General features: G+C 40.6%; 1 protein-coding gene across 1 annotated transcript; it reads left to right on the top strand.

Annotated features, from left to right (window-relative positions):
- Positions 1-611: 611 nt before the first annotated feature.
- Positions 612-21,524, top strand: LOC138683370 (zinc finger protein 366-like). Its single transcript, XM_069775071.1, has 5 exons — positions 612-656; positions 2,727-4,054; positions 6,176-6,367; positions 12,066-12,240; positions 17,270-21,524. The coding sequence occupies exons 2-5, from the start codon at positions 2,756-2,758 to the stop codon at positions 17,776-17,778; spliced, it is 2,175 nt and encodes a 724-aa protein (XP_069631172.1). The 5' UTR covers positions 612-656; positions 2,727-2,755; the 3' UTR covers positions 17,779-21,524.
- The last annotated feature ends 1,680 nt before the right edge of the window (positions 21,525-23,204 follow it).

Here is a 23,204-nt window from a genome sequence, read left to right as displayed (position 1 = left end):
TAAATAACTAGGTGCTGGAGAAAGAAAGAAGTTTTAAAGTGCTTATATAGGAAAGACAAAAGGTCCCTAGGAGATATTTAATACAAAAATCCTTCACTTCACCCCCCCTTATTTATTGTTGAGTAATAAAATGAGATCAGCTACTCCAGAGTCAGAACAAAATTAATGGGGAACTGTGATATTAAAAGCTTTAAAGTTATCTACTGAAGTTATTTAAAGAAGGGATTGCTCCTTAACTATTTATCACACGGTGGTCAAATCTGCAGTCTCTTCTATGGTTTCCTCAGGACTCACGTTTTTATGGATTAAGTTCTGATTAATGTGAAGATCATGCCTCCATTCAAATTAGCAAGGGTTTGCTACCAACATGAAAGGAGATGAGAAGAGAGGCTAAATTTAATCTTTCCTTGATGAATTTCTACATCATGGGGCTTGGCAGTTTGAAGGGAAAAAAAAGCAGCAAGATGATCCATATGTAGACTGTAAATCTGTACTTTCCCTCCCCTTTTAGGTGCTCTTCTGTCAGATTATACAGCACCTCTCTGACTGAGCTGGTCACTGACTGATTAAACATTTTCCCTTGTAGGCTTGGTCCTGTGATGTGTGTGACTGTGGACAGTGGAATAAAACTATATGCTCAGTGAAAGCAACCAAAGGTCAGTAGTGCAAGGAAATTATTTGTTTCTAGTAATTTCAAGCAGTTCTAGAGCCTCTGCCATAACTCCATGTTCCAGATATAGACTGAAATTTTGCATAAAACAGGCTGTAGAAGAAGGGAGGAACCCGCAGCCAAGAGACAAGAGAGCAATTAGACACAACTCACTGTCACCTCTATGTATTTTTGGCAGCATTTCAATAATCTAACAAAGCCAGTAAAGAACATAGCTGGGTTCTCAATTGCTATGGGCATTCTGAAGCATTTTATACTCATTTTGCTGGGAAAGAATCAGATACACAAGATAAAAGACATTTGAAGGACAGGTCCATACTTTGAAGGGGAGATTTTGGTCTACAGGGATATTTTATGTTCAAATTGTGCGAGTTTAACATTGCTCAAGATGAATTTTGAAAAACTTTTTTTCCCTTTTGGAAAGAAGTAAAGTCTTTTTTGTATTCAGAGGATTCCTTTCCCCTTCTCCCTTTTTAATAAGTCAATCCTTTGTACCCAAAGAGTCTTCAAGATCTAACTGTTCCTCATTTTGCCCAGGGAGTTAGGGTGAAAAGGAAACATAACAAAATGCATACTCCCTAACAATCCTCTCTGATGGAACACACACATGCTCATATATATATTTATATATATACATGCATGCACACACATATATATTTGTGTGTATATATATATATATATATATATAGTGTGTGTGTGTCTGTGTGTATATATATATACACACACACTCTACTGCCAATCAATGAGCTAGGGACTGAAAGTCACATCCTGGTATAATTATTAGATACTTATCCCAGTTTTAAGCAATTTTTTTTTTTAGGCTTTTGCCCTATCACAGGTGTTTTTAAAATCATCATTTTAGAGATCCTACAATTTTCACTTCAATTACCATTCCTTCTTTGTGCATTGATTGATCCCTTTGTCTAAAGTTTCCATCTTAAAGTTTTGTCACTGAGCCTTTGGCTTCACACAGTGTCTCAAAGATAATTCCACAATCTACTCTATTAGAAGGAAGTAATCTGTTTGCAAGCAGGTTTTTAAGATGCCTTCTCTTGTCCACAGCCTAACTAGGTCAGAGATGTGCTTTTATTTATCTTTAGAAACAAATTTGTCCAGCATGGATCTTCCTGAAACAAAACAGGAGTGTCTTTAGTACTCTAACCACCTTCATCCTCTCCACCCAATATTTCCAAGAATGGTTTTATAAATAGCATCAACATATTACAGGTAACAGAGAGAAAATATGTCTAGTTTTCCAACCTAACCTTCACCTGGTTGGACAGATGCATGTACACAGACATATATATACACACACACACACTTTCAGATAAGTGCATCCCTAGAGAGCCAAGGCAAAAGGTAGAAGCTTTATTTAAGATGAACCAAAATTCATAATCAGTATTTTAGATGAACCCCAAATTCAGGAGAAGCTCCCTGTACAATCAGTAGAATATAAAATTTTGCCAGAGGACAATTATTAATCTGCCTTGTCACACTGTACCATAGAAAGGATTGGAGCATTCTTAGGTGCCAATTACTCTGGAGACCTGAGGGGTTGTTGACATTAGTTCTATATTTAGTTTTAAAGTGGGGCTTTTGCCCACCTGTTTAGAAACAAACAACCCCCCCCCCCAGATTATGTCTGTAAAACTGAAAGTAATTCAGAGAGTGGTCAAAGGTCTTTCCTCCCCCAAATCTGCCAATTCCAGAGCCTGTGCATGCACAGCCAATGACAGGATTTTGCCCACAAATAGCCTGGCTGAATTAAATTAAGCAGAAACATTGCCATACAGATTCATCTACTAAGTAGTATGGGTCAAACTTGATTTAAACCACCAATTCTACCACAGGAAGACCAAAGCTGCTTTGTTCTCCACTAGCCAATTTAATTCTGCTTTAAAAGGCATTTGTCTTATACGGGCCTAAGACATCCTTAGTTGCATTTAATTAAAAAACCCAACAACCTATAAACTAATAAACTAGACAATAAAATGTTAACCCCAGGAGAACAGGAAGAAAAAAACATATTTGGGTTTTTTTGTTTGTTTGTTTTAAGGAATTTGGGCAACACAGAAAAAATTAAATATGATGAAGAATGAAGAAACGAGTTTTAATGTGGACAGTACACGAGCCTCTCCCTTTTCCTGCTGCCTGCAGCCGCTGAGCCCTGTTACAAAGCCACAAAGAATGACTCCATTTGGTGAAGAATTCAGACCACACCTCTCACATTTCCACTATGGCCATCCTCCTCTTGGAGACATGGAAACTTTCCAGGGGTCCTTGGAAGGAGGGTCTCGGAAACGCAAGAGCATGCCAACAAAAATTCCACCTTCTATCACTCTTGAGGGTTCCTCATCACCACCAGACAGACCTGAAGATCACAATGATATAGGCCCTTCCAGTCTCCCCATGGTGTTTCAACAGCCAGCACAGCCCAAATACAGTTCTCAGATGATCGACCTCTGCAACTTTGGTTTTCAGTTCTACAGAACTCTGGAGCACTTTGGAGCCAAGCCCATTAAGCAAGAACCAGTGAAGCCTAAGATGGCATGGCCCAGTAGCCCAGCATTCATGCAGGCTCTTTACCCTTATTATCCTAAAGTCCATCCTGGCTTAATGTTTCCTTTTATTGTGCCCCCAAACTTTCATTTCAGGAACCCCTTTCAAATGAAAAGGCCTCCAGAGCCACCCTTCAGGAGGGCTGAAGTAAGAGGATGTGGTGAAAATAAACAGAAAGTGGAAAGAGTAGATGTCAACCTTCAGATAGACGACAGCTACTATGTTGATGTGGGGGGTGAACAGAAACGCTGGCAATGTCCCATGTGTGAGAAGTCCTATACATCCAAGTACAATTTGGTCACCCATATCTTGGGGCACAGTGGCATTAAGCCACATGCTTGCATCCGATGTGGCAAACTTTTCAAGCAGCTGAGCCACTTGCACACGCATATGTTGACACACCAGGGCACTAGGCCACATAAGTGCCAGGTGTGCCACAAGGCTTTCACTCAAACCAGTCATCTTAAGAGACACATGATGCAACACAGTGACATCAAGCCTTACAACTGCAGGATCTGTGGCAGAGGTTTTGCCTATCCCAGTGAGCTGAAAGCACACGAGTCTAAGCACGAGAATGGCCGAGAGAACATTTGCGTGGAGTGTGGTCTGGACTTCCCAACCTTGGCCCAGCTGAAAAGACACTTAACAACCCACCGTGGCCCCATACAGTACAATTGCACTGAATGCGATAAGACCTTCCAGTACCCGAGTCAGCTGCAAAACCACATGATGAAGCACAAAGACATCCGTCCATATATCTGCACTGAATGTGGCATGGAGTTTGTGCAGCCTCACCATCTCAAACAACACTCCCTAACTCACAAGGTAAGCCATCATGAGTTGCACTGTCACCTTACATCAGAAGGTAGCACAAGGATTACAGACTACTAGATACATGTACCTCCTTGGAAAGAAGGTAATCAGTCTATAGAGCCTCATGCTGGCCCTTTGCCAGTGGGGGAATTTTATGCAGAGCAAAAGCCCCAGCAGCACTGGCAATACTAGAAGCCAGATGTCTCTGTCAGTCTTAAGAAAGTACATGCAAAAATGTTTTGCTATAAACAGGAGTTAAATTTAAACACCTGTATTACTTCCCAAAATTGTATTCACATCTCTCTGTTTCTGGGTTTTATCTTCAGAATGACCTTCTGTAAAATAATATAATTTTGTGGAGCTGTCTAACCCCCCTGAAATTTTAACAGAAATTTTCTACTGAAAAACAGATCTATTGCTTTGCTTCCCTTAACTGGGAAGTAGGTGGCTATGCAGTAGGCTGTATGTATGCAGCAAAAGAAAATATATTATTACTCATCAGAATTTGAAGAATCATTACAATGAGACATTTAGGGAAAAAAAAAACAACCTAAGAAAAATTCCCTTTTGTGCATAAGTTATCCAGAATGCCAGTTAATAAAAGTGGACAAGCAGGACCATAATCCCAGGCAATTTGTATCAAGTGGCAGTCTTGCCACTGCTGTCAGTAATGACAGCAGTGTCAGTCAGACTAGGAGCAGGCTTTGGAACACATCCAAAAGGATCACTTTAAAAAATAGGAAAAATATAAGAAGTGTTCCATTCAACAATATCTGAAATTAGTTTATCCACCTTTACAACAATGTTATTAAGACAAGTCAAAAAATCCACACATTTTATAAAAATTTGCTTCCAGTCTTGCATATTTTTTTCCTTTGACACTTGAGTTTTGGCTTTTATATGAAAAATGGAAAGCTACAGCATTTTAGTCTAATAGACAGATTTTCTTTTAAAAAACAACCATCTCTACTTCCACATTTGCTTGTTCTTCCCTACTACACTATTATAATTTCTGCTCTTTCTGGAAATTCCCTGGCCTTTGGATTTACCAAACAAAATTCTACTAATTCAATACTCGATAATTTTTTGTCATAGGAAATGCAATGCCCTTGAGCCTTTAGAGAGCTTCTGCTTCTTTGTCCACAGCTGCAGCTGTGAACATAATTAACAGTACTTAGCTGCCCAAATGTAGCCTCACATCAGATAAACAGTTGCTGTTGGTGTTCACAGTTTTAGCTTTGCAATTAACTATGAAAACCACTTATTGGTACAAAAGTAGAGATTGTTTCAAGTCATCTTTGTAATGGGGGCCTGCAGGAGGAGTAATTGCTCTTGGCACTTCACTAGTAAATCCTCATTACCTTCAGCAAGTTATACTCAAACTCTGAAAGTGTTTAGTGGTAAATTCATTGATTTACATAGGATCTAAATGACTTTTTGAGGAGCTGGCAGTTAGACCACATGGTGTGACCAAGAATATTGAATTATGCATTAGTAAATTGGCATATAGGGTGCGAGAAATGCTCTGTAAACACCAGATAAAATGGGCTCACTCTATTAGAGTTAGTGCAAGTCCTACTAAGAGTAAATAGTTTTTTCTCTTCCTTGAATGTAACATGTACATCCTTATTTGGTGGCATTGCTTGAATACTTCTTGGTTATTTCAGATTATTTTCTATAGCTTTCTTCAAAAGAGGGACAGGTCTTTTTTTAGAAGCTAATGACACTCAATTACCATAGGCAGGCACTACTTTAGTCTCTTAACTGGTTAGCTTTTATTGTTGCTCAATAAGTGTACACATTTGACCAATATTTTACATAAGCAGCAGAGTAGAACAGAGAAGCTCTGCTACTATGTCTCACTGATTTGTAAACTTACTGATGGAAACAAAATTCATTATTTCATTAAGCTTACATTTTGTTTTCCCTCTCTGCTTCTCAGTTCTTGTAAGAATTTGCCAAGAAAAAATACATAAGTATCTGTTACTTTAGTAAATTATGTTAAAAGCAAAATAATTTATTACCTGCTTTGCTATTGAAGAATGAATAATTAATATATTGCTGTACTGAAGATGAAGTTATCTAGAAAATACCCCATCTACAGAATTTTCTGATTTTTTTCTTTTCTTACAGGGTGTGAAAGAGCACAAATGTGGAATTTGTGGCCGGGAATTTACTCTGCTGGCCAACATGAAGCGACATGTCCTGATCCACACCAATATCAGAGCCTATCAATGCCATTTGTGCTTCAAGAGCTTTGTGCAAAAGCAGACTCTCAAGGCTCACATGATTGTTCACTCTGATGTTAAACCCTTTAGATGCAAGGTAAGTGTATCTCCTTTGGTGGCAGAGGCATAAACCCACTGGATATTTCTGTGATGTTATCACCTGGTGATATGGTAGAATTAGAAAAACAAGACTTGCTAACACATTCTACAGTTGTATTTAAATTAGCATAAACAGTCTAGTTTCCTTTCTTGATCTGGGTTCTGCTTAGGTAGCACAAAATAATGGAGGTAAATATCTGTTATTTACTCCCTTCCCCTTCAATATCAGTAACTGTCATCCTCAAATTTTTTTTTCTACTTGCATTTAAATGCCACTGTGGTTTGAGGACAATAAACATACCTGACATTTGCTCTAGTACAGCCATCCAAACAGAAATCTAAGTGCTTAATAGCTTGAAACACTGACTAAACACATAGATCAACTTGTGCACCCTGCAGAGGACCATGAAAAAGCAGCAGCCATGACTTGACACAGTGATGCTATGCAACAGACCAGGGAAGGACTCAAAGAAAGCTACAGCAAAATTGAACTGCAGAAGGGATTTGAATGGGCCAAATGGAATTACCAGACTGAAATTCAGGGCAGGACATCAGTATCCTAACGAAATGGCCTTTGAGACCATCTGGCCTTTTTAGGATCCTCTGGGAATTCCAGTTTGCTACCTCTCTCCAGCACATTGGAGGCTAACATTCCCTTTCCATCCCCTCTTCTCCCCCCTCCCCATAAACTTTTGAATTTGAGCTTTTCTTGACTGTGCTCATCTCTAATTTCTTCCTTATGAATGTTTATATTCTTATTCAGTATCGGACACTACATCTGTTCCTTTTGCTGCCTATATGGTTCATTATTGTAGCCATACCTTGTGAAGTCAAAGGCTGTAGGTTTTATTCCCACTTTGATCTGCTCTAAGAGGGCTATAAATATGGAGTGGAGCATATTACCCAGTTTATGCCTAAGTAACTGAAGACTGATCTGGAAGCAATTTCTAGAACTCTTTCAACCAACATCTTTATGGAATTAAATATTTTCTTAAAAGGAGTTGTTCATCAAGAAGCAAAGCTGGATGAATGTTCTGGTTTTAGCTGGGATAGAGTTAATTTTCTTTCTAGTAGCTGGTATAGTGCTATGTTTTGGGTTCAGTATGAGAAGAATGTTGATAACACACTGATGTTTTCAGTTGTTGCCAAGTAGCGTTTAGTCTAAAGTCAAGGATTTCTCAGTTTGTCATGCCCAGCCAGCAAGAAGGCTGGAGGGACGCAAGAAGTTGGGAGGGGACACAGCCAGAGCAGCTGACCCAAAGTGGCCAAAGGGGTATTCCATACCATGTGACATCACATCTAGTATATAAGCTGGGGGGAGTGGGGCTGGGGGGGATTGCTGCTCGGGAACTAACTGGGCATTGGTCGGCAAGTGGTGAGCAATTGCATTGTGTATCACTTGTTTTGTATATTCCAATCCTTTTATTATTATTATTATTGTAATTTTATTATTGTTGTTATTATCATTATTAGTTTCTTCCTTTCTGTCCTATTAAACTGTCCTTATCTCAATCCACTAATTTTACCTTTTTCCTTCCAATTCCCTCCCCCATCCCACTGGGTGTGGGGGGGGAAGTGAGTGAGCGGCTGCATGGTGCTTAGTTGCTGGCTGGGGTTAAGCCACAACAATGAAAAATTTTAAATGGAATTATTTTCTCTTGAAAAATGTAGAACTTCAAAACGTCATAGGAAAATATGGCTTTCAGTGATAATTTTAATAGGAAAATGTCAAAATGAATTTTTTTTACTTCCTCATTTTGCTTTGATAACTTTGAAACATTTAACTTTGAAAAAATAAAAGCAAAGACAGCCAGGAACTGGAGTACCAACAGTATGTTTTCCAGCCAGTAACAAAAGCTCTACAGGAACACCTGTTTTTCTTATTTTTTTTTTACTTCTCTGTCCCCACCCAATGTTCCTAGGAGGAAAGAAACAAGTAAGCACAGTGAACCAGTTTCTCCTATGGCTGAAGGGGTATGAATCAACATCAATGCCCCTGAACAGAGTGGAGATCCTAACTATAAGCAAAGGGAGAATCAGGAATTGCTCTTTGGCATTACAAACATCCCTTGCCTCTCTGGCAGAGCCCTTGCAAGATTTGAGCAAGTATTTCTGGCTGGTATTCAGAGGGTTAAGGTAATGACCAGATAGCAGCCTTTTGGCACCAAGCTCCTCCTCAGCAGAAGGAAGGATATAGCTGTATGAACAGCCTGCTTAACAATGGCTCACATGTCCCCCCAGGAACTGCCTGCAAATAGATTTCATCTTGCTTTCTCTTGTACTTTTCAAAGCTTCCTGTTTTCTCACGGTCCTTTTGTACAGTTTACAGTCTTTCTCCCTCTCCTTTGAGGAAAGGAACACCCTTCTTATGAAGAAAAAAAAAGAAAAAAGAAGAAGAATGCAGGGGAAAGAGTACAGCAGTACCCTTTCTACTTCACCACATGCAATGGTTTTCTTTACCTTTTTCTCACAGCAAAAAAACCCATGAGGCTTTCCTATGTGTCTAATCACAGCTAAGCATAGACTATCTGAAGTGAGGGTGTAGCAGTTGTCCCTTCTGTTTCCTCATCCAGCTGCAGCCTGGATCTCTGATTTTTCTCTGAAGTGAACTTCTCTAGCTTTTAAAGGCCTGAGCCCATGCTTCCTTGTTTATTTCTGTTTTAAACAAAAACACTGGAGTTCTGAAGGAGTTGCACCAACTGAAACCAGGATATACACCTTCCTAGTTTGGTCTGCAGATTCAGGCTGTTGTTTAAGCACTAGCTATGAACCCCAGGTAGCTCTGAGTTGCCGTCTTTCAGCACGTGAGCCTGAAACCTGCTCCCTTCGCCCTCTGAATCATTGACATTCATCTGAAACTCATCTTGTGCCTTTTGAAGGGGACATCTTACCCAGATACCATGCCACACAGAACCATGGTTCTGAAAAACAATTTTCATATCTGCATTTCTTTCATTTTCCTGCCACACCTCTCTACTCTGGTACCTTTTCCTCATATCCCCAGAGGAGATTTCAGGACAGGAACATATTACACATCCCTAAGACTGTGCATGACTTTGGGAAATGGAAAACCTACCCCTTTCATTCAGAGACACAAAACTTTTATGCTGTAAGGATCCTCTAGGAAGTCCTCTCTCTTTTCAATACGAAGAGAAATAAATGTTGCCTTCACAGAAAAAAAATGCTCCTACCAGACCCATTTTACTACTCAATACCTTATAAAGATATAGATTTGCATGAAGTACTCTAGCCATTCACCTGTTAAACCTGATTTTCCTTGATTACCAGTTTAGATAGAGAAATAAAGACCTAGCTATCAGAAAGCAAAAGCTGGTGAGAACACAGATCAGCCAAGCAGAAAACCAGAAGCCTTCTGCTAAGATGTATTAGAGAGGTATTATTGGCATTCTTACAGCCAGAAAAATACTGACACATCATAGATCATTCCAGCAGCTGTCAAGATATAATCAGCTGGCATTCTTCCTTGTGAATTTTCTGTGCTCATCAGTGCTTCTTCTCTTTGTTTCCTCCCAGCACTTTCAGAATGTTTTTTGGTGCATTCATTTCACTGAATATGTCATCCAGCAGATTAGCTTTCTTTGAATGCAAAAGAGAGACAGTCCTCTTTCCTAAGTGGATGGATGGCCCTTGGAATCTGATACCTTACTTTTACAAATTAATAACTCATTTTCAGTGATTTTTTTCTTTTTTTTTTATTTTGCTGATAAATTTATTTGCTAGAATGTTCATTTTAGTAAAATCACAGAGACCAAATCACAGAAGAGAACTAATGCAGCTGAAGTAAATATTTTTTTAAAAGCAAGTGAATATTTCTAGACTTTTCCTTTTTGCAACATTAACTCAGCTCTAGTTTTTATTTAAAAACAATAACACTGCAAAATTTTATATTAATGAACTGCTTCCATTTTCCCTGAAGAGACAGTTTAAAAAGCAAAGGATATAGTACTACTTCACCAAGGATCATTCCACTACCTACATTTCATCCAGATATTCCAGGTGATGGCTTTGTTAATTTGAATCAAAAAGTACTGCAGCAGACCTTCTGTACTACCAAAATAAATTAAATCAGAAATCAGATTGGATCAAAAATTTGGTGGAATCTCAGTAATTGCTTTTTAATAATTTTCTTCCAGATGAGTACACTGCTTGATATAAGTTTCAGTTACTCAGTAATGGTGATTCTGTCTCATATAGTAATAAAGATTGTAAAAAAAATTCTGATGGTAAAAGTATTTCTCTAAAAACATTCCAAAAAAAGAGCTTAGTTAGAAAGCAAACACAGAAGTTTGCAGTGGATGGAAATAGCCACTTGAATGTGAATAAAATTATAAATCATGATAGGGAAAGACCAGAAGACAAGTAAGACTAGAAGCTTGTAATAGTGATGCCAAACTCTCATGTCTTGAATCATAGAATCATTTAGGTTGGAGAAGACCTTTAAGATCATCGAATCCAACCATTAACCTAACACTGCCAAGTCCACCACTAAACCATGTCCCTAAGTGCCACATCTACACGTCTTTTAAATACCTCCAGGGATGGTGACTCAACCACTTCCCTGGGCAGCCTGTTCCAATGCTTGACAACCCTTTCGGTGAAGACATTTTTCCTAATATCCTATCTAAACCTCCCTTCGTGCAACTTGAGGCTGTTTCCTCTCATCCTATTGCTTGTTACTTGGGGAAAGAGACAGACACCCACCTCGCTGTAACCTCCTTTCAGGTAGCTGTAGAGAGTGATAAGGTATCCCCCTCAGCCTCCTTTTCTCCAGACTAAACAACCCCAGTTCCCTCAGCCGCTCCTCATAAGACTTGTGCTCCAGGCCCCTCACCAGCTTCATTGCTCTTCTATGGACGGGAGAATATATTTGATTTATAAGGGACCAGAGTACAAAAGGACCCATTTAGATAAACAACAACAATGAAAAAAACCCCTTATTGTTTCATCAAATGGAAACCTGCACGATCAATGGCTCAAGCTGTCAGGAACACGCTTCAGGGAAAGCTGAGTCATTCTTGCAGCCCCATGATTGTTTAAGTTCCAGCTTACTCACCAGAGACACTGAAACACAGAAGCTGGTAAACAGAAGATAAGAGGATCAGAGAAAAATGGGGGAGCAAGAAAAACAAGAAAAAAAAGAATTTCTTTTTCTAGCTTTATGCAAAATGTGCAGCCATTTCATTTCCACTTAAGGAGAAGTAATATTCTGCTTGACTGTTTCACAGAAATCCTTCATTGGTTTTATCTTGTATCTCCATCTCTGCCTGGCATTGTTTTTGATTAAAGGTTAGATTTATAAACTACAAATGAAATGGTTCACCAGGGCAGAAAGTTATACTTTGAATTTCATTCAAGTTAAGAGCCTTTCAGGTTACGTACTTAAGCCTCTCCCCTCCTTACAACAACATTCCCTGATTTTGGGGGATCCTTGACTGTGTGTCTCTCCTAGTCACCAAATTAAAAAAAAATGGCAGCAGTGCAGAAGGCCCTAAATAGATCAAACTTAACCACATATTCTTGTCTGTGAGTTTTTTGTCTGTATCTTTGAAAAACAAATTGCAGCCAGAAGCTGCCAGGGTTCAAGTCGAGAAGGGTAGGTTCTATTTCCTTTTAAAATGTTCTCCTTGGGAGCACCCCTACAAACAAATAATTTTCATTTTTACTGTTTTTGACAGCTGTGTGGAAAGGAATTTAACAGAATGCACAATTTAATGGGACACATGCACTTGCACTCAGACAGTAAGCCTTTCAAATGCCTCTACTGTCCCAGCAAATTCACCTTGAAGGGGAACCTAACCAGGCACATGAAAGTCAAACACAGCATCATGGAAAGAGGATTTCATTCTCAAGGTAATATTTTTCAGTTATTCTCTGAGATGTTTGAAGGTGCATATCAGTAAATCCAAATGGGCTTTGTACCACAGATCTACGATCTCGTACCACAGAATCATAGAATGGTTAGGGTTGGAAGGGACCTTAAAGATCATCTAGTTCCAACACCCGTGCCATGGGCAGGGACACCTTCCACTAGACCAGGTTGCTCAAAGACCCATCTAACCTGGCCTTGAACACTTCCAGGGAGGGGGCAGCCACAACCTCTCTGGGCAACCTGTTCCAGTGCCTCACCACCGTCACAGTAAAGAATTTTTTCCTAATATCTAATCTAAATCTACCCTCTTTCAGTTTAAAGCCATTACCCCTTGTCCTATCACTACACTCCCTGATAAAGAGTCCCTCCCCATCTTTCCTGTAGGCCCCCTTTAAGTACTGGAAGGCTGCTATAAGGTGTCCCCAGAGCCTTCTCTTCTCCAGGCTGAATAACCCCAACTCTCTCAGCCTGTCCTCAGAGGAGAGGTGCTCCAGCCCTCTGATCATCTTTGCGGCCCTCCTCTGGACCTGCTCCAACAGGTCCATGGCCTTCTTATGTTGGGGGCCCCAGAGCTGAATGCAGTACTCCAGGTGGGGTCTCATGAGAGTGGAGTAGAGGGGGAGAATCACCTCCCTCGACCTGCTGGTCATGCTTCTTTTGATGCAGCCCAGGTTATGGTTGGCTTTCTGGGCTGCAAGTGCACATTGCTGGGTCATGTTGAGCTTCTCATCAACCAACACCCCCAAGTCCTTCTCCTCTGGGCTGCTCTCAGTCCACTCATTGCCCAGCCTGTATCTGTGCTTAGGATTGCCCCACCCAGGTGCAGGACCTTGCACTTGGCCTTGTTGAACTTCATGGGGTTGGCACAGGCCCACCTCTCAAGCCTGTCAAGGTCCCTCTGGATGGCATCCCTTCCCTCCAGCATGTTGACCGCACCACACAGCTTGGTGTCATCAGCAAACTTGCTGAGGGTGCACTCAATCACACTGTCCATGTCGCCAACAAAGAAAGATGTTAAACAGCGCCGGTCCCAATACCAACCCTGAGGAATGCCACTCATCACTGGTCTCCACTCGGACATCGAGCCATTGACCGCAACTCTTTGAGTGCAACCATCGAGCCAATTCCTTATCCACCGAGTAGTCCATCCATCAAATCCATGTCTCTCCAATTTAGAGACAAGAATGTCATGCGGGGACAGTGTCAAATGCTTTGCACAAGTCCAGGTAGATGACGTCTGTCGCTCTTACCTTGTCCACTAATGCTATAACCCCGTCGTAGAAGGCCACCAAATGCGTCAGGCACGATTTGCCCTTAGTGAACCTACGTTGGCTCTCACCAATCACCTCCTTATTTTCCATGTGCCCTAGCATAGTTTCCAGGATGATCCACTCCATGATCTTGCCAGGCACAGAGGTGAGACTGACTGGCCTGTAGTTCCCCAGGTCTTCCTTTTTTCCCTTTTTAAAAATGGGGGCTATGTTTCCCCTTTTCCAGTCAGTGGGAACTTCCCCAGACTGCCACGACTTCCCAAATATGATGGATAGTGGCTTAGCCACTTCATCCACCAGTTCCCTCAGGACCCACAGATGCATCTCATCAGGTCCCATGGACTTGTGCACCTTCAGGTTCCTTAGATGGTCTCAAATCTGACCTTCTCCTACGGTGGGTGGTTCTTCATTCTCCTAGTCCCTGCCTTTGCCTTCTGCGTCTTGGGCGGCGTGGCTGGAGCACTTGACAATGAAGACTGAGGCAAAAATGTCATTGAGTACCTCAGCCTTCTCCATGTTCCAGGTAACCAGGTCTCCCATTTCCTTCTGGAGAGGGCCCACATTTTCCTTAGTCTTCCTTTTATCACTGACATACCTATAGAAGCTTTTCTTGTTGCCCTTGACGACCCTGGCCAGATTCAATTCTATCAGGGCTTTGGCTTTCCTAACCTGATCCCTGGCTGCTCAGACAATTTCTCTGTACTCCTCCCAGGCTACCTGTCCTTGCTTCCACCCTCTGTAGGCTTCCTTTTTGTGTTTGAGTTTGTCCAGGAGCTCCTAGTTCATCCATGCAGGCCTCCTGGCATTTTTGCCTGACTTCCTCTTTCTTGGGATGCATCACTCCTGAACTTGGAGGAGGTGATCCTTGAATATTAACCAGATTTCCTGGGCCCCTCTACCCTCCATGGGCTGTATCCCATGGTACTCTACCAAGCAGATCCCTGAAGAGGCCAAAGTCTGCTCTCCTGAAGTCCAAGGTAGCAAGCTTGCTGTGTACCCTCCTCGCTGCCCTAAGGATCCTGAGCTCCACTCTTTCATGGTCACTGCAGCCAAGGCTGCCCTTGAGCTTCATATTCCCCACCAGCCCCTCCTTGTTGGTGAGAACAAGGTCCAGCATAGCACCTCTCCTCATTGGCTCCTCTATCACTTGGAGAAGGAAGTTGTCATCAATGCATTCCAGGAACCTCCTGGATTGCTTATGCCCTGCCATGTTGTCCCTCCAGCAGATATTAGGGTGGTTGAAGTCCCCCATGAGGACCAGGGCTTGTGAACACGAGGCTGCTCCTATCTGTCTATAGAGATTGGAAGAGACTGAATCCCATAAGCCTGGGCGGTTGTTATTAACTATCTATATTACTCCAGTGCTATAGTTCAGAGATCCCCAAGGTAGTGACCCTTGTCTCAGAGACCTTTCAGACTAGATATCTGATGACACAGAGGTACAGACCGAGACAGAGTAATAGATGGAGACAAAATGAGACAGTACTTGTGAGCACAAAGGAAATAATTTTAGCACACTAAGTTGCTGTTGCCAGGTGTTAGGGAAAATATAGTCAGTAGTGTTAGAGCAGAGGATTTATCAAGCCATACCAAACATTATTGTACTTAAGCCCAGGGCTTCCCATTACTGTGGGGAAGGTGCAATATCCACATCACCGCAGAGCTTCTCCCAGCATGTGGGTACCCCTGAGACACAAACGGGAGTGAGCTGGTGGAGGCTCAGCCTTAGTGAGACTGTGGCATGTGTAGTTGGCCAGGAGAATGATTGGAGGAGATGGCTGAAATTGCATTGATCTTCCTGAGGATGTAGTTCCATTATTTTTTAATAAATTTTACAGGTTGGGGGGGTTGATTCCCAGATGCTGACAGACCACAACCTAGCAGCCATGAACAAGCAGACATTTTTCCCCAGACACATCTGGTTAGGAGTTTTTAGTTTTTCTCTCATGTTTGAGGTACATCCCCATGGTTTTAAACATGGGGATAAATTGTAAATACATTCAAAGCTGACAAAGAAAAAATCTAGAAGATTTCACGGGTCTTGTTCACTGCTTATTCGATTCTAGTCTGGAATGGGAATGGAAGCCCAAATGGCTCTACATCCAAGAGCCTTTCTGCTTAAGATATGTTTATTCTGTAATGTATTGACATAGCTGATGTTAGATAAAGGCCATAAGCTCAGACCCAGTTTACAAAGAAGCATGTGGACAGGAGGAGACACTCCCCCCTCATCTCAAAGTATATGGATTTTTGACCACTCAGGGTATCCTGCAAAGCATTTCCTACCTCCCGCCCACCACATACACTTCCTAAAATCACCCTCATGTGTGCACACATGCCAGTGCTATCTAAAGAAGTGGGGGAATTGGGGGGATTGTTTTGAGAGTTTGAGTATCCAAGATATTTTGTTTATTAAGACTTTCTGGATAAATAACTCCTTCATGGGTAAGATTTCTTGGTGTTCCTCAAATTCAGGCTTTAAGGCAGCCTAGCACATATGGAAAACATATACTCTAATGACATTTGGGATAAAATTTACAAAGATCCTAACAGATAATAATATAAATGGCTCTTTTTTCCCTGTAAATCTCCTACAGCACCATGCTAGTTAGACAATTACTTGTAATTGAAGACAGCCTAAGTGCTTTTCAGTATACAGAGATTCTTCAGCCCTTGAGGCTTATCAGACATAAGACAGTTTGTGAAGGCTGCCACCTGCTCATGAACCATTTTAACAAATACAACCTGTTGCAAAGTAGCAGCTGTGTATCTAGTGAGGCTGCATAAATCCTGCAGAAACTGGATTCAATTACTGAGGAAAAAAACCAACCCCAAACTATGAAGTAAAATAGTGGCTTTCATAGATTTTTGCTATTGGGTGAAATCCTCACCCCAGTACTGTCATCTTTCTTTTAATTAAGATGGACTATACCTGCAGTGTCTGAATCTTCCATGCATCCTGATGGTCAGAGCCCATTTAAGTCCACAGATGCCTCCTGGGTAACGTCTGGGTTTCCAGCAAGAGGAACAGAAAGGAGATGCTCTGACAAATATTAAGACAAACTAGATCCAGGACCACACTCAGATTTATACTGCACAACTCAAAATCATCATTTGATTATAATGATTTTTTCAAGCTGAAGCACTATCTAGTGCATATAGCTTTTCAATGGTACTAGATGAGAGAGGAAAAATCAAGGAGAGCAGAGGTCATAGACTGATGAGACATGATTGTGTTTTCATTTTTAAAGTAGTAACTTTGAACCAGACGGTCCATAGAACAAATATGTTAACATGTTTTTAATCTCTTCCATTCCTCTGGAAAAAGATGTACAAAAATGGGGACTTTGATTATGGCATGTGATGGTTTAGATCAAAGTGTTCCTTTAAAAAAAAATAGGAAGGAGGAAGTGGGTAGGTTCACTGGCAAAAATAGTTTACAAGAGGCCAGGACACTTCACTTTTATTCCTAGCTCTCTCATCAAGTGTCTGGCATGTACAGCACAAAGTTTTGTGTGTCCTGACCTGGCTGTGAAGTGGATACGATAGTACTTCTTTTAACAGCATCTCAAAGGAGATGCCATGAGATGTAAACAGTAAAGTAGTTAGTGATAGCTGGGTGGAAGACAAAGGTAAAATATTAAATAGAAGGCCATCTCATGTTTTTTAACCACATATCACATAGTAAAATTTGCTATATATAAATTGTTCCTTTTCTCCCCCCTCAAACCACTACAAGGTTTTAGAAGAAGAATTTCTCTGTCCCAGACAGATGTCTTGAGAAGCTTGGAACAGGAAGAACCCTTTGATCTTTCCCAGAAAAGCCAAGGGAAGGGAATCTCATTTCATTTGGATGGCAAGAGTGCCAAGGGAAGCTCATGCCAGGAAGAGAAAGACAACTGCTATGAGACAAAGCATTACAGCCCTGGCATGTACCATCATGACAACAAGCTGTACGTGGCTCAAGATCTGTCTGGCAAACCTGAGTGCATGATGAACTGCAATGAGAAGGAAGAAATTCTAAGTGAGGGAGGACTGGAGAAGAGAATAGGAAATTCAGACAAACAGGAGAGCCAAGGAGAGAGAGACCTTGTAAACAACAAAGAACACCTCAGCTTTAGATCCTTTGAAAAGGCCAGACTTAGCCATTCTCTCTCTGATTACTTGTATTTCAAACACAGTAACAAGAGTTTGAAAGAATTACTGGAAAGAAAAATGGAAAAACAAACAATGCTTATAGGCATTTAAATGGACATTTTAAAACAGCTGGAAAAATGGAACCAGATAGCTTTTAGCATGAACTGTAATTTACCAAAGCCTGGAAGTTTGTAATAGTCTTTAGAAATAAACAAGCCAAATGAATAAAAATATTTTAAGGTGAAACACATGCATTAGAAGAATAAAGCAGTCCAAGGTCACCGAGAAATGCAATAGATATTGAACACTAACATTTTTATACTTATCCAATTGATGTAAAAGCAGACAGTGGGGTGGGTACAGGAGTTTATTTTCCTTTATCTGGGATGGTAGACACTTATACACAATTTTCTAGTTATCAAAAACCAACATACTTTAGAGTTTGACTTATTATCTGACTAAATATATATGAACATTTCTAACCATAGGTCTCAAAAAATCTGAAAATGCTAAGTATTTCACAGTATAAGCAAGAGTACTGTTAAATATGGTGTGCATGAAAGTGCTGTCACTCCCAGAAATAAATACTTTCATTTACTGAAGTTACTGTTTTAGTTCAACCACTTACGATGAGAAATGGGAAACAAGAAGAAATGCTAACATCTTGTAAGATAGTAAAGTGCAACTCTGCAAGGCTTTGAAAGGACTGGAATTTGTTATGGTCACAGAAGCTTTTCCTCTGGCACAAGAGATGTTCATGTTTTGCTATGTTTCAGTCAGTAAGGGAATATTCAGCACTTCTTCAAGTGAAATAGCATGAACTGCATTGACATTTTGTTCTACTGTCTGCTCAGACCAATACATTTAATCATCATCAGCAGCAGCATGTAGCATTTGCAAGTCTTGCTGTAATTACACATAAAACAATGAGTCATTTCATTCAGAAAATGATGTAATTTTGCTGTTTATCTGTTCAGTTTAACTTAGCTAGCAAGGATGATTTTGAAATTCCCAGGTCTGATCAGATTTTGTTTTATAAGGGATTTTATTTTACTTTAGAGGTCCCCAGAATGGCAATGCTATTTAGGAATAATTTGTAATGTAAATCCCTTTTCTTGCATTCTTCCTAGAAAGTGGAGAATATTTCATTACAATGAAGCCTTGAGACCGTGCCCGGTCACATAGTCACACTAAGCTAATTCACAAGCACCCATGGATAATTCATGTTAGAGTAGTAAAGAACTCATCTAAAACTGTAAGTGACCAGTCAGAGGAATTGCAAACAAAACTATTACTGAGATAAGGAGGCAGTGCCAAGTGACCCAAGCAAAAGGATTAGATGATAGTCCTCCCTACTGCAGAACATAATGCAGCTGGGTCTAAGACACTTATAAAGAGGCCCCAAGGGACAAATTAAAAGTGAAATAACAGTCTTCATTGTGAAGCACCTTGCTTTCCAAACATAAGTTATTTTCACACTGTTTACATTGGCACCATTTTGGGAACAGACAGTAACAGCCTTGCTTTTGTTTTTTAATAGCTTTGAAAATGCTTTGTAGAAATTTGCTCTCATAACCAAGTTATTTCCCATTTTTGAAGGATTAGCTTCCTTATTTTGCTTTGAATAGAGGCCCAGAAGTCCTGTAGAGACATTGCCTGTCCCCTGGACTTTGGGACACTAATTTTCTTTTTTCCTCCTTCCTAATCTGTCTAGCTACCTTTTTCTTGCAATGTTGTGGGAAAAAAAGTATCTATCTGACTCTTCTCTGTTATTTGGGTTTTCAGCTTGTGATAAAACATTAAATTAAAGACCAGTCTCCACCACGTCTATATTAAATCACATCCATACCATTTCCCTGCATTATTACATGAAGCCTAACTTCATCCTCTTGGAGAGCATCAGAGCAAATAAGAGTGACCACAAACTCATAAAACTGAGATGCTTTCCAAACCAGATGCTCAAGAAGTCTTGCTGAGGAATGGTAAATTGGCAACTCTATAATGAGTCTGGGCAAGTGAAGGCACTTGGTTTGTTAAATTAGAGGCTTTTCTGCTGTAAAGGGCAGCAGGGAGAATTCTGCAAGACACTACAGAACAGAGTAGGTGGATGAAAAGTCAAAAGTTGGGTTAATAAAATTTGAGGGTAAAGAAATACGATGTATTTACCAAGAAAGTGAAGTTGTAGGTAATCTTGGACTGAGCTGTTTTGAGTCTGGCCACCAGGACTCAGCCATCTCCTTGTGAACCTGAGTTCTCCAGGCTGCTGGACAGCCTCCAGTCTGTGAAGGCAAAGACAGGTGCTATATGCTCAGCAGCTCAAAGGATAAAACATTTAATGATAATATTAGAATAGAAGTTTATCCTGTGTTGTGTCCTATAAAACATGTTCTTGGAAAGTTACCGGAAAGCTACCACACTCACATTTTTACAACTCTGTATTGGTTTAGTGGCTATTCTCTGATTTCTCTCTTCATACAGTGCTGCTGTACTCTGCTGTTATGAGTGTACAGTTAAGAAGTAATATAAGTACTATATTTATTATTCCAAGAAGTTTTTAATAATTATTAACAGTTTTGAAAATGTCATGTATGCTTAGCTGAACAAGATGTAACAGAGTTAACATTTTGTACTCCTAACAGATTTTGCAAATGATGTGGTGCATATTTATTTCACACAGAACACTGGGTTCCTATTTAAAGACCCAACTCAAAAAATGGACCAACTATCTGTGAATATTTAGTTTCTGGCTTTCTATCTCAATAGTAAAAGTATGTATGATGTATTGTATTAATTTAAGCATATAAATATATACTGGAGATGCTGCTGTACTTTGTATTGAAATAGATCTGGAGTTCTTGGCACCCTAGCTATTTTATATAGTAAATGCATGGGGCTGGTCTGACGAGGTCATACTTCACTCAGCACCACTTAAGAGTGGTCCTTGTAAAGGGAAGCCTAAATGAATGAAAGAGGACTAGTTAGGAGACAAAGGCAGAAGGGCTACCAGGTCCTCTGAGACAGAGAGATCACTTTATTATTACAGACTGCAGGGAGGACATAAAGAATGCTCTGGAATGATTGTGGTATTTGGTAACTTAGACAAGCTAAAAAAGAAAGATGTAATCCTTATCTTAAAGACATTTCAAAGATCTGCATCCTGCAAAAAGAGAAGAAAAAACCAACCAGATGTGTTATAAAATTGAAGTTAAGAAAGTAGGAATACCTGTATAATTCAATGAATAAGCAGAAGACACTAAACTCATAGTTTCTTTTTCTAATGGAAAGCATCACTTCTAAGTAAACTCTTGGATTTGTTTGTTTGTTTTAATGAGATCCTGATGGACTTGGCATCATCAGACTTCACAGAGGCAATTTTAAGCTTTTAAGTTTTTGAACACAGAGAGAAAGCAACTGGAACGCTGGCTATAAAATAAATCATGTAATAAAATAGAGGTATTGAGTTTCTAATTCTCAGAGGTATATACCTTAAAAAGAGCAAGAAGGCTTATACAAACACTAGAAATACATGTAAGAGGCTAAATGAAACAGAACTAAGCCTTTTTTGCTTTCTTGTTTTCTTATTTTTTTCCTTGTTTTGATTGCAGGTAAAACCACTATGAAGATTATAAACTAGTTCTACATGAGGAGGTAGATATGTTTCTTTAGCTGGGGAGTGACCTAGTTCATTTCCATGTGACTCAATATAAATGATACTCAAAGTTTCCTCTTTGCCAGCTGCAGAAATATAATTTAGAAAAACATATGTTTGGTCATTTTAATTTTTGTTGAAAACTGAGCTATGCTCACTTATGTCTTCAAACAAGCAGAAAGGAAGTAAAAGAGAGTCTCTCAGATGTTCCTGGGGGGCATTTCTATGCCTGTAGTGAAATGTGGGGAAAGACCCAGTATATCTAAAGTATTGTCATGGAGACAGCAAAATTTATACAGATGTTATGACAAAAAGAAGTGATGGAAAAGAAAAACAACCCTAGTTAGATGCTAATGAGATAGGATATCTCTGACAAGAGCAAGTCACTGTCAAGTTGCAGCATGTTAGACCTTCAACAGATCAAAATCCCATTTTAAGTAACAAGGCTGCATACACAACCCCTTGCTAAATTGGTCCCATTAATACGCTCTATGGCTTGTGTAGTGCGATACAACTAAATGTGTTTGCCCACTGGTTCATGATGCAAAGATCTGATCTAAAAACACATGCGGGGTGTCAGTCATTTCAGCACTTGTAAATGATGAAACACTAAATAGGGATCACTGCTAAAGCTGTTCCCAGATATAGAATAGAATAGTTCAGTTGGAAGGGACCTACAATGATCATCTGTCACGACCTGGGCTGAACAGACCAGGGAGTCATGTTGAATTCGGAATTCCCTCGGGCTAAATTAAGGTGAAACGACACCACACGATCAGTTAAACATTTTATTCATGGCAGAAGCAGCCTGAACTTGGGAGGCATAACAGCAGGTAACATGGTTTCTCTCAACAGGAACTGGCATGAAACTACCTTAGTCAACTGTGTAACCTGTGGTAACCATATACATCAATTCAGGGAAGACAATTAGGAGAGCCCTCCCATTGAGTCATGAGGTTCAGAGTGGACCCCCTTGCTTTCTAGACTCCTTCTCAGAGAAGAGCCTAGGGGCATCTGGATCCACTCCTAGTCCCAGACTTGGTCAACGGGTTTATATCTAAAGGGATGAGGTGTAGGGTTTATGAAAAAGGAGAGAGAAAGAGAGAGTGAGACAGAGAGAGAAAGAGGAAAAGAGAAAGATTTCACTGGTCCTGGGTCCAGCATTGGTCCAGTCAGTCTAAAGATTCAGTTCTGGTGGGCGCACACATGTGGGGCTTCAGTTTGTGCCCTTTTATCATCTCCTTGCCCCTCCTTCAGCTGGGCACTCGAACTCATTAGGCTAACTAGGTGTCATGAGCAGTTTGTGCTTCCAGAACCTTCAGGAAATGGGTCGGTGGGCTTGGGGGTCATTTGGGGAGTAACTTCTCCCTCCCTGCAGACATGACCATTGTTTGATCTTTGGCCATACATGGTGAGCTGCCCCTCTCAGCATATCTGAACACGGTGCTGCGCATCCTCCGGCACGCCCTCCCTGTCCTGTTGCTGATGTCCTGTGCTGATCTGTGCTGTTCCGCTTCTTTTCATCTGTGGTTCATTGCTCTGCAGGGTTTGTTGTTACACAGAGTTCGTTGTTATGCAGAAGGTGCCCCACCGCAATGTTTGAGACATTAACTCTTTCAGTCTCTCACACCACCACCTTCTTAAATATGTTATCACAGAGGCGCTACCACCGTCGCTGATGGGCTCAGCTTTGGATAGTGGTGGGTCCATCTTGGAGTCGGCTGGCATTGGGTCTATCAGACATAGGGGAAGCTTCTAGCAGCTTCTCACAGAAGCCACCCCTGTAGCCCCCTGCTGCTACCAAAACCTTGCCACGCAAACCCAGTACAGTTGCTTACCCTAACAGTAGCTCATACATGCTTGTTACCATCACTCTGTGGGAGGCAGC

This window comes from Haliaeetus albicilla, chromosome W (genome assembly GCF_947461875.1).
Source record: "Haliaeetus albicilla chromosome W, bHalAlb1.1, whole genome shotgun sequence".
Taxonomy (NCBI): domain Eukaryota; kingdom Metazoa; phylum Chordata; class Aves; order Accipitriformes; family Accipitridae; genus Haliaeetus; species Haliaeetus albicilla.
Note: the sequence above shows the minus strand (reverse complement) of the source record. Positions and strands in the feature narration are given on the sequence as shown.